This window comes from Phyllobates terribilis, unplaced genomic scaffold (genome assembly GCF_046119375.1).
Source record: "Phyllobates terribilis strain yellow unplaced genomic scaffold, ASM4611937v1 Scaffold_7__3_contigs__length_470593459, whole genome shotgun sequence".
Taxonomy (NCBI): domain Eukaryota; kingdom Metazoa; phylum Chordata; class Amphibia; order Anura; family Dendrobatidae; genus Phyllobates; species Phyllobates terribilis.
Genome location: NW_027362767.1, coordinates 385,840,069 through 385,851,358, shown reverse-complemented (window position 1 = coordinate 385,851,358; position 11,290 = coordinate 385,840,069). Strand labels below are relative to the sequence as shown.

At 44.4% G+C, this 11,290-nt stretch overlaps 1 protein-coding gene across 2 annotated transcripts; it reads right to left on the bottom strand.

Annotated features, from left to right (window-relative positions):
* Nucleotides 1-1,821: 1,821 nt before the first annotated feature.
* Nucleotides 1,822-10,768, bottom strand: LOC141154924 (SERTA domain-containing protein 2-like). 2 transcript variants are annotated; one of them, XM_073641484.1, is made up of 2 exons: nucleotides 10,601-10,768; nucleotides 1,822-6,450 (listed from the first exon to the last, which is right to left on the bottom strand). In XM_073641484.1, the coding sequence occupies exon 2, from the start codon at nucleotides 6,442-6,444 to the stop codon at nucleotides 5,389-5,391; it is 1,056 nt and encodes a 351-aa protein (XP_073497585.1). In that variant the 5' UTR covers nucleotides 6,445-6,450; nucleotides 10,601-10,768; the 3' UTR covers nucleotides 1,822-5,388. The 2 variants fall into 2 exon arrangements, with proteins under 2 accessions (XP_073497585.1, XP_073497586.1); XM_073641485.1 differs by lacking the exon at nucleotides 10,601-10,768 and adding an exon at nucleotides 9,682-9,769.
* Between the last annotated feature and the right edge of the window lie 522 nt (nucleotides 10,769-11,290).

The following is an 11,290-nucleotide window of genomic DNA, read 5'->3' as shown; positions in this document are numbered from 1 at the left end:
CTACAGTATTGCCGGAAATAGAGAGCTGTGCTCCGCTTTCTGAAACTGCCCAGACATTTTTTTCCATGTACGAGTTTGATCTGTATATTTCTAGATAGAACTTGTACCGGCCTAGTCTATGGGGCTGTTCACACGTTCGTGTATTTTTGCAGATCGAATGGTCCACACCAAAACGCGCTCGATTGTGATCCAAGTCAAGTATTAAAAAACACGTGTCAACACATCACTGACGTCTGAATGAGGCCTAAGGCTATGTTCACACATTGCGTTTTTGCGGCAGTCAAAACCTGCTGTCTTGATAGCAAAGAAGCAGCTTACAAAAAGCAGGTTTCGCTGCGTTTTTATTGTGCATGGTGATAAGTTTAGTGCCCCCCCCCCCCCCCAAAAAAAAACATGATGCAACTTCCTTAGGTTTTTGCACCGAAAACTCAGCAAAATCTGATACCTGCGGTTTTTGCTGCATTTTTGCACTTACTCATTGCTTTCTATGGGGTAAAAAAAAACTGCAAAAACGCTGAAAGAAGTGACATGCTGTAGTTTGTAAAAACGCAGCAGTTTTCCAAATCAGTCAGTAAAAAAACACAACACTAAACAATGTTTGTGTATGAGATTTCTGGACTCTCAGAGCTTTTGCTGGTACTATAAAACGTAGCTTAAAATTTGCATTAAAAAAACACGACGTGTGAACATAGCCTAGGGGTGTGTGCAGTCTTTTTGTAGCAGAAATTCCAAGTTTTTGCTAAAAATTTATAGTTTCCGCTCCATATACTCAGTGTGCACATAGCCTAGCAGTCCTAAAGACAATGAATGGAGCGGAGGCTGAGCGCGTGCGCATTTCCGCTCCATTCAAGACGGGATCTGCAGAGCCTTGTTTTCAGGATCGCTGGGAATATGACAGCTGGGATATGGGGACGATTTACAATTTTTGGGAACAACTCTAAAAAGTGACTGGTTGAGCTGCAAAAGTGAGGGACTGAGAAAGAGAATAAAGAAAAAAAATCCTTCTTCCCCATTTTTCCATCATCAAAACAAGCCAAAAAACGCAACATTTTCATTGTATGGGAAAACATTAGAAAGTGATCCTAAAAATGCAGTTGCTCCAGTGTTTCATGGAGCGGGCTGGAGGTCACTAATCAATACAAGTTTATGGTACACTATTTCTGGCTCTCAGACTTGCATTGAGAGCTTGTGACGTAACATCTGACTTCCGGCCAGTCAGTCACTGCACTCACAAGATGGCGGCGCGGGACTGGACCGGCGCTGAAAAATAGAGAAGACGCCAGAGGGCAAGTATATGACCAGGAGGGGTAACATTCAAAGCACCATTCCAGTGATGAAAAAAAAAATAAAAACGCAGGAGTGGTGTATAAAGGGAACCTGGCACCAAATTCATGCTGCCCCCAAACTGCAGGTTGAGGGTGGCTGCACAATTTATAAAGTTTTAAAATCCATCAAGAGACCAGACTAGTCTGGTGCCGTTCCTGGCTGGCTTTTCCCAGCACAACTAGAGGCAATTGACAAGATCTCGCTATGGGAGAGACTTGTCAATCACATGCAGCAATGCTGGGAAGAGCCGGCCCGGAATGGTACCAGACTAGTCTGACTGCAATTGTACAGCCAGGCTTCAATTCATGCAGTCCGTGGTATGGGGAGCATTAATCAATCGACAGGTGAGGGAGCATGCATTGCATACAAGGTGGTTAGTATTTTCAGGAACAAGGTGATTAAAATGGACTAGTAATAAAATAAAGACATTTCTTTTCAAAAAAATGTTTTTAATTTTTCTTAAGTTAGAAAAACAAAATATATTTCTCTCACCTGTACATATTGCATAGTCGTCTGTTAAACAAGATATACTTTAAATAACATTTTCTTCAAAACAATACGTGCAAAATGAAATGGCTCTTATCACATAAAAAACACAAACATCTTAGAAAAAGTCTCTGTAAATTTCCCAGATGGACTGTTACAAATGATATCAGCTCCCCACTGATTATAGAAAAAAAAAACTGATTAATAAATTTGTGACAATTGCTTGATTTGGATCACTATTAAGCTGCCGCCCCTTAGACACATCCCTGTCTTTGACTCCAGACTTTTTTTGTTGTATGTGACTGCAGAATTGTGAGGGAGAGCGATGCACACACTGTCACGATTCCTCTGTCACATGACTGCATACATGTGATTTACGGTCACAGGCAGACTAGACTCTTGCGCTTCGCTCAATTCTCTTCTAATGAGAGTAGCCAGGTGAGAATAGTCTGCACGTGACTGCCCATATACACAGGCATTACAGGGAAGTCGTGATTGTGTGCACATCGCAGTCACAATTTGGTAGTCTACACAATGACAGACTGGACAAGCCCTTTTAAAAAAAGATTTATATTAGAACATATATATATATATTTTTTTTTTTTTAAATATGGCACTGAGGAGAAATATATATATTTCATTCCTCTGCCATATAAGAAAAAAAAAAAACAAAAAAACAGGATTAGGAAGAGAACCTCTTTAAGCGTGTTCTTTACCTATGGGGAAAAAAATATTTGTAGGCGAAGTGGAATTATATGTGTATGGATAACTGTTCTGCCCACAAAAATGGCCACCACCTAAAACATGACCTTTGCAGTTCTGTACTATAGAGATATCAAACTGAAAACACAAGAAATTATTAAAAAGGCACCAATTAATGATATCATGATTACACTCCATAAAGGATAAGATCCTGTATTTCAGGAGCACTTTGCATCAGATTGTTAGATGTGTGAGTGTGATGGTATACACCAGGCTGCCGGCATGTATACGGCTGCAGGGAGGCTATGCTTACACCCTGTGATTCGGCATTCTCATTCATTCCAACCATGAAGAATAATATTTTCATGTCCGGATGAGATTCTTGATAATAATTACCATTATCTTTCATTAAATCGATCCATTTTTTCCCTCTCTTTATGTATTATAATCAAATTTTTGCCAAATCACAGCATATAAACCTGTAACTAAAGGCTCAATAAACCACATACAAGAAAAAGGGGGCCATATCTCCGGAACACAGAAACAAAAGAAAAACAGCGCTGGATTCAGGAGAAACACAGCATTTACACCATGGGGAAAAAAAATACATTTATGGAAAACAATAAGTCCTCTTTAAATAAGCTCAGCACTTTATGGTAAGTTTTTTTTTTTTTTTTGCATTCCAAGCTGCACTTACAGCCTATGGACAAGGGGGGCACTTTTATTTTTTTCTGGAACAAAGCAGCCATGTTTTTCTCGTCCTGTACAACTCGAGTACCTGTAGATTAAAGGGTGTAATTTAGGTCAAAATATGGTCTCCTAAAATGCCAATGCAGGCCTGACACCACACCAGAGTACCTTCAATCACTTACAAAGTTAAGTAGGGCGACATAACAAAATTCTCGTCAGAGGGTCATCACTCATCAGCCATTGGCACCTTGAGAGAAAAACTTTGATGCACAGCGTAAATTATCCTGTCTGGAAAGACATCCATCCTTTCCCACCCGGCCCCCAGATTAGAAACCATGAAAATATTCCTGGGCTACGAAAGAACCAGAACCCAATATTTAGGATATACCATCACACAAACAACCGTTTCTTAGCAGCCAATATTTAAAAATCAGAAGCCATCTGCGTCTTGTAGATTAACTTAATGCCAACAAATCCTCCAATGAGTACATACATTATATGGCTATTCCACACAAGTCATAGGGAAAAAAAATACTTCTGCGGTCACTTGATATTTCACATTATGTGGTGTATAGAACATGTGTCTAAAGTCCACTGGATTATAGGAGTCAAATAAGTCATAAAAAAAAATAAATAAAAAGTTAGGAGGGAAAAGTAAAAAATATTCACATATTTTCTGTGCTGTCTGTCACTCTGTCAAGCAAAAATACCCATTAAAAACGTGAGCCGATGCAATCACTTCTGATAATGTAGGAGCAGAGACCCTGATTCCAGCAATGTGTCACTTACTGGGCTGTATTTTACAGTTTCAATACAATCAGTGGTTTATCAGCAGATTATCACTACAGGACTAGGTGTCTCAAAGATTCTGGTCCAGCCATGCCCTCCACCGATTGGCAGCTTCTTGTGTACACTGTGCATAGGCAGAAAGCTGGTAATAAGTGGTGTGGTCGAGGTTATACAGCGCTCAACAGCAGAGAAATCTGATTGTATCTCAACTGCTGCACCCAGTAAACTAAGTGACACATCGCTGGAATCAGGGTCTCTGTCCCTACATCATGCTGCTGTCAGATTACATGGCAAAAACCTGCTGACAGATTCCCTTTAATAAACTAGATACTCCCTAATCATCAAAAGTTGATCGTTGCCAGGATATAAATGTCTATAAGATGGCACAATAGAGGCACAGAAAAGGGAGAATATAGTAAAATATTCATTTAAAGAGCTTTGATTGAACATGGACTGAAAATGTGACCAGTCTGAATTTTATTTTTTTAAATATTTACAAAAAATAACCCTGAATCATTTTAGTGGACAGAAAAGAAAAAAAAATAATAAGATTCATTCCCGATTTTAGAAAATATTTTTTTTTTTTTAAAAATTAAGAAACAAGGGACCAAAACTATGGCAAGCTGAAATTCTTGCCATAGATGTAAAGCATGGGAAGGCAAAGAGGGAAAAAATAATTGAACTCTGAGAAAATACTAAAAATAAAATATAAAAAAAAAGTAACAGTAAAATAATGGTTTGGAAACATTAGCAAGAAAGAGGGCAGCAGAAGTGTTGCAAATATTATCCAATCCAAGTAAAGTGACCGTGTAGCGCAACTGACAGGAGACATTTCCCCTCCCCATCAGAAAACAAAAAAAAAAATATATAATATATCTCTAGGAAATTAAGTTGTCCTAGTAACCAGAATAACGTCTCACAGTAACTTTTTTTTTTTCAGTATATTGGTTCCTATGGACGACACCCATTCCCCCATGTATTATTTTTGTAGATCTGCCCACATGTTTGATCCTCCACAGCACCAAAGTCTTAAAAATTGCTACATAAAAGTACAAATCTTCACAGAAGACAAGGTGAACTGACTGCCCTGTGGGCATTTACCCCAGTCCACCCCATAATACATTATGGTATTAAGACTAGTTATAAAAAAAAAAAAAGAAAAATATTTGGAGGCAATATTCACCAGGTAATCAGCCATGGCAGCACTGATTGAGGTGAACACATACCACTGCATTGCTTCTGTAAACATTCAACCACCCTTGTTACTGGTAGGAGGCACTGCATCTGAACGTAACACAAGAAAACCAGTATAGGATAGTGTCTGTGCAAAAGTCGCATCATCTCAGAGTCCTTCCAGCTTAGTAGTCCATAATGTTCTACTGCAAAGTCAAGACATCAAGAACCAACGAGGATTTCTACGATGTTATCAAGGTCATTTGGCTCCCTAAGACCTTGACCTGAGGTATAGGATGGAGAACTGCAAGAAGAAGGAAACCATAAATCTTCTGAAAAAGATGATCGGCTGCTTAGGGCAGGAGCTTCTTTCTCAAACACTGATGTGTCTATATCTGAAAAAGGGTCATCAAAGAAGAAGTCATTAAGGTAACCGGAATTCATGATGTCAAAATTAGCAAAGGCAGCCTCTGAAGCCTTGAGTTCTTCAGAAAGGACTAATGGGGTATTTTGAACAGGTGAGGCATGGGAACTTATTTCTACAGAGCTTGTAGTGTCCATATCAACGGAAACATCCGAGACACCAGAAGCCAAGGAGACTACAGTAGGCACTTGCTCCACCAAGGACGTGTCCATAGATTCTGAGGTTTCCGAAAGGGAAGCAGCCAGAACCAACTCGTTTATCAGTTCTATGTCTCGTAAAGAATCAGGGTTGGAGTTGAACACCTCTTCCTTTACAATTGCACCTTGATCACACGATGGTTGAACAGACAAAGGGAATCCAGGACCAGTGATGTTTGAAGACCCTTGCTTGATTTCAGGATTCTGCGAGACAAAATGTTGCTGATTGTTTTGAGGGCAACCATCATCTAAAACATTCTCCAGCTCTTTTAAAATGGAAGAAATGGCTGTAGTCAGAGCAAAATCATCTTCCATAGAAGGCAGGATGACGTTCTCCAGATCTTGAGGAAGAACAGAACCCACAGCTTGCCCAGACAGTGGATCACATGCACCAGACATACTACCTTCTACGTTTAGGAAATGACATGGATTTTCAAGGTGGATCTCCTCTTGGATGATTCTCAGGGTGTTGGCAATAAGAACGTAGCGTCGTAGACTAGGCTCCATCATTGTGCGCCCCTTGTTGAACTTCTCGAGTGACATGTTCAGTAGGGATTGACGGAAGAAGGTATAACTATCTGTCTGAAAGGACAGATGCCCATCCAGCTCAGATTCCTCCCAGTCCAGAAACTTCCTCTTGATGCCTCTGGTAGGCATGGCCAACTGGAAATAAGAAGAAACGTGGTCAATATATCAGAAATACCATGTTCCATAAACTTCAACTGCAATAGTATACTGCCAAATGTCACAAGGCTATATGTTGCACATTTCAAAATGGACTTAAAAGGGGGTTTACTGAGGCCATCAGAATTGGTGGAGGACAGTCTCATGGAACCCCTATTAACCATCTGATTAAAGCGGCATGGAAAAGTGACTATGGATGACTCCAATATGGCCACTGCAGTGGCTTTGAGAGCACAGAGGCAAGTGCGAACCATGCTTCCTCTGCTATTCCTGTGAAGTGGAGGCAAGGTTTAGACTAACCACTGTGGTGGCCATCTTGGATGCAGAAGGATCAAGACGCCGGCCTCAACAGAGGATGCAGTGGGAGTCAAATGGAGGGCACCAGGTTGGGTGACTATATATGACAAATGTACAGTAAATTTTCAGTGCCAGTGAGGAGGGTCACCTTAAAGGGGTGTTCTCAAGCTTGATCATCACCTATGCTCAAGATAAGGGATAACTTTCTGATCACTGGGTGTCTGACCGCCGTGGCCCCTACAAATCCCAGATTGAAAGTATGTTTATCATGCACACCACTGCTCCATTCATTCTTTTTGGGGCCACCTGAGATTGCCAAGTACAGTCCTTGACTGATCTTTGGCATTTCCATTAGTGATGGATGGAGCGGTAGTGTGCATGATTGATCAACGCCCCAGTAATGGTCAATGGGACTTCTGGAGACAGCTGAATACAGCGAAGTTTTGTGAGGTTTTAGAGCCTCAATCTCAGGTTCACTGAGATTCCAAGGGGTCTTATTCCAGGGATTAGAAAACTATTCCACATCCTAAGAAAGGGGAATAACTTTTTTTCCCCCTCTTTTTTTGCGGGGTTATGAGGGAGACCCTCACTATTTTACTGGGGAAACCCCAATCAAGGAATTGTATTATTAAATAGAACCACTTTTACCATCACCATCTGTGAGACTGTCCCAACCAAGGCACCCACCTTTCAGGTGCCCATATGCCATAACAGGGCTTAAGGGGGGAAAAAAATTAATATAGCTCCATGGCTAAAGTGTCAAATCTCACATTTATTATGGGGTGTATGAGGTTGCAAGGGGTTTGGAGAGTTTCATCTGAGAAGTTTTATGGTCTACACCAGTGGTCACATGCTGAGATTTATGCTACTGCTTCAGATGGAGGGCACCGCTCGCTCTAGATACACGCAGATAAAATGGTGTCAGAACTGGGGGCCAAATTTAAGGATGCGCAGTAAGTGATCAGCACGGTGCCACTTTATTTAGGGGGATCTATAGTGTCCTCAATCGCCTCTCATCCTGAGGCAGCAGGCGTCCAGATCACCCTAAAAGAAGCGATGTAATAACTTTCTGTAGTGAGATATCAGCGCAGAGCTCAGACACTGGGAGCTAATAGACAAGCGCGTTTTCTTTTTTTCTTCCTCAGAGCTGCAAAGAGATCCTATTACAAGACAAGTCTCATCCCTAATCCTCCCCCACCTCAGTATGAAAAGCCCACCCTCCCCCTCCTTTATCACCGACTCCTCCCTACTCTCTGCTGGGATTCAGAAAAACAACCCTACTACCATTTTGCAAAATACCAACATCCTCCTCCTCCTCCTCTAATGGGTGGTGGCAGCACAGGTGCAATCATACGTGCAGATGAAGTATGGGTGCACAGCATCTATACATAGAATAAGAGGTGGGGGTCCCGACCTGTGATCGGCCCCATGTAATACACTGCAAATGTTAGGACTATCTCCAATACAGCGAGACCCCCGCACACTTCAACCCCAGTTATCTTCATCATGCAAATATCTGGCCTAGTGAGTATCAGTGGGGAAACAACTCTAGGGTCCATTACACCTGAGCACCACCAAAAAGTCTGGTACAGCGCAGATGTGAACATCTAGGCACAATATAGCACACACACACACACACACACACACACACACACACACACACACACACACAAGATAGAAAGATCATGCCTTTACCTTGACAGTAAAGAATGGGGTCTACAGAGCCCCATTAGAATGTAGCTAGCATTTACTGAGTTTATGTGTGTACCCCCCAATTATCTCTGTCCCTTCAAATCGCCCTTGCGCCTTCCATCGCGCAGAGTAACCCTCCCCAAATCGCCCTTGCGCCTTCCATCGCGCAGAGTAACCCTCCCCAAATCGCCCTTGCGCCTTCCATCGCGCAGAGTAACCCTCCCCAAATCGCCCTTGCCCCTTCCATCGCGCAGAGTAACCCTCCCCAAATCGCCCTTGCGCCTTCCATCGCGCAGAGTAACCCTCCCCAAATCGCCCTTGCGCCTTCCATCGCGCAGAGTAACCCTCCCCAAATCGCCCTTGCGCCTTCCATCGCGCAGAGTAACCCTCCCCAAATCGCCCTTGCGCCTTCCATCGCGCAGAGTAACCCTCCCCAAATCGCCCTTGCCCCTTCCATCGCGCAGAGTAACCCTCCCCAAATCGCCCTTGCCCCTTCCATCGCGCAGAGTAACCCTCCCCAAATCGCCCTTGCCCCTTCCATCGCGCAGAGTAACCCTCCCCAAATCGCCCTTGCCCCTTCCATCGCGCAGAGTAACCCTCCCCAAATCGCCCTTGCCCCTTCCATCGCGCAGAGTAACCCTCCCCAAATCGCCCTTGCCCCTTCCATCGCGCAGAGTAACCCTCCCCAAATCGCCCTTGCCCCTTCCATCGCGCAGAGTAACCCTCCCCAAATCGCCCTTGCCCCTTCCATCGCACAGAGTAACCCTCCCCAAATCGCCCTTGCCCCTTCCATCGCGCAGAGAAACCCTCCCCAAATCGCCCTTGCCCATTCCATTGCACAGTGACTCCCCCAATCGTAACTGCCCCTTCCATCGCAGTAACCCCCGTTCACCTCTGACCCTTCTACAGCAGGTGCCCCCACCCAGTCGTCTTAACCTGTTCCAATGCACAAGGCTCTACCCCTCCCCAATCAGCTTCGCCTCTTCCAGTACACGGGGGTCCAGTAGCCCAATAAATAAAGGTAAATCAGTTTCCCCCCAAAACCGCAATAAATGGAAGCCAAAGCCGCAATGTCTGTATTACAGCGCAGTGACTGTATAGGGTATAACAGGCATATCACACACAGCAGACAGATATGCGATCATATACCGCGATCACATAGGACTCCGCTCACACACAGGATGAGTGCAGCCCCAGCCATAGTCGCGGTGAGATACTTACACGTCCGCTGAGTGCCGGTGCCGAGTGCGGAGCAGCTACCGTGTAGCACACATCTCCTCCGTGATTAATACAAGCTCTTCCCGCCGCTGCATTCAAGTTTAGTATCTACTACTACAGCAACGCCCCGCCCACCTGTGACGCAAAGCACCACGGGAACTGTAGTGTCCCAGAGCGTTCCAACCAATAAGGTTCGACGGCGGGCAAGACTACAGTTCCCGCAATGCAATTGGGCAGCTCCGGACGACGCATGCGTAAAGTATACTGCTTGCTTAAATGAGTGGGTTTTTAATTTAAAGGGACAGCGTCCCAGGTAACCAGCGTGCCGCCAGTGTAGGTGAGCGGTAAAGTTGCACGTCCTGAAACCAACTGCTCAGGGACTATGAAGGTTTAGATTGGTGCAGGAATTAGTTATTATGTATGCATATTGCTCCTGCGCTGCAGATTATGCTGGAGCTATATAAATGGGGACAGTGTTATAGTGATGCATGCATCAGGGATATGAAAAAGGTAAGTGCATCATCAGAGGGGATGGCACTGTCCTCTGCACTGGCTGACACAGATAGAAAAGGGCCCCTGAGCAAGAACAGCATATGGGCCCTTTGCAGTCCAATATCCCATCATAATGCACAATGCCACCTGCTTTGGAGGTGGTAGTGGCCCCCTTAGCTATTGGGCCCCTATGTGGCTGCACAGTTTGCACCAATGATCTGTCCGCCCCTGGTATCATTAGCACCATGGAGGCTCGTAGAAAGGTAGCCATGGCCTAATGCTAGCCACAAGGCAATATCACACTCTATGCTTCTAGTTTATTATGCTTGCTTATATTCTGCCATCATAGTCCATAGCGTCAGCACTTGTCAAACCAAAGCAATCCTGCAGAGATGACTATAGACCCCCAATACCCCCTTGTGACCCCTACCTGATCATGTAGTCCTCCGGGTGCACCGACACTCAATTTTTCAGCCTCCCCAGCGAAGAAAAAAGTCTGCGTTTTCCCCCAGGATTCATACTGTACAGTTAGGATCTGTCCCTTGACACCCTCCTCTCAGCTGCACTCACAAACATGCCCATCCCCACTGCTTCTCCTTCCTTCCCATTGGCAGGGATTGCGACCTGGCATGCAAGTTCCGGCAGCGGATTGGCTGAGAATGTGGAGTCCCGCCCTCACCTCAGCTGCTCCTCCAGCCTTTACTATTGCACTGAGGCAAAAAACGTGGAGGGGGTGGGGAGAGCTCCCCCTTCACCTCCATACCAGCAGTGTCCTGAGAGTTCCCAATATGCAGAATGACAAGTCACAAAGGGGACAGCGGCCGCTGCACCCTCAGATCCTAATAATCCCCCTCATAATGGCTGTAAAATGGAATGCAATGCATTATAGCTTACACTGTAGGGGACATCCACCCGTCACCAGCTCCGAATGCACAGGTCGGGGGTGGAGGTGGGGTCTTTACGTTAGAAAAGACATGTCTAGATGCAGATCTTCCCATTACAGGTCATGTCTGTGAATCTTGAGGGCATTGATATAGATTCCGTACCATCAGTCCTACAAAGAACGGGGCGACGTGTCGGGACTTGCCGCTGCATGACTATTTTAGAGCTGTGATTTTGC

Coding starts and splice junctions, on each gene's coding strand:
- LOC141154924 (XM_073641484.1), bottom strand. CDS start 6,444: ATGCCTACCAGAGGCATCAAGAGGAAGTTTCTGGACTGGGAGGAATCT.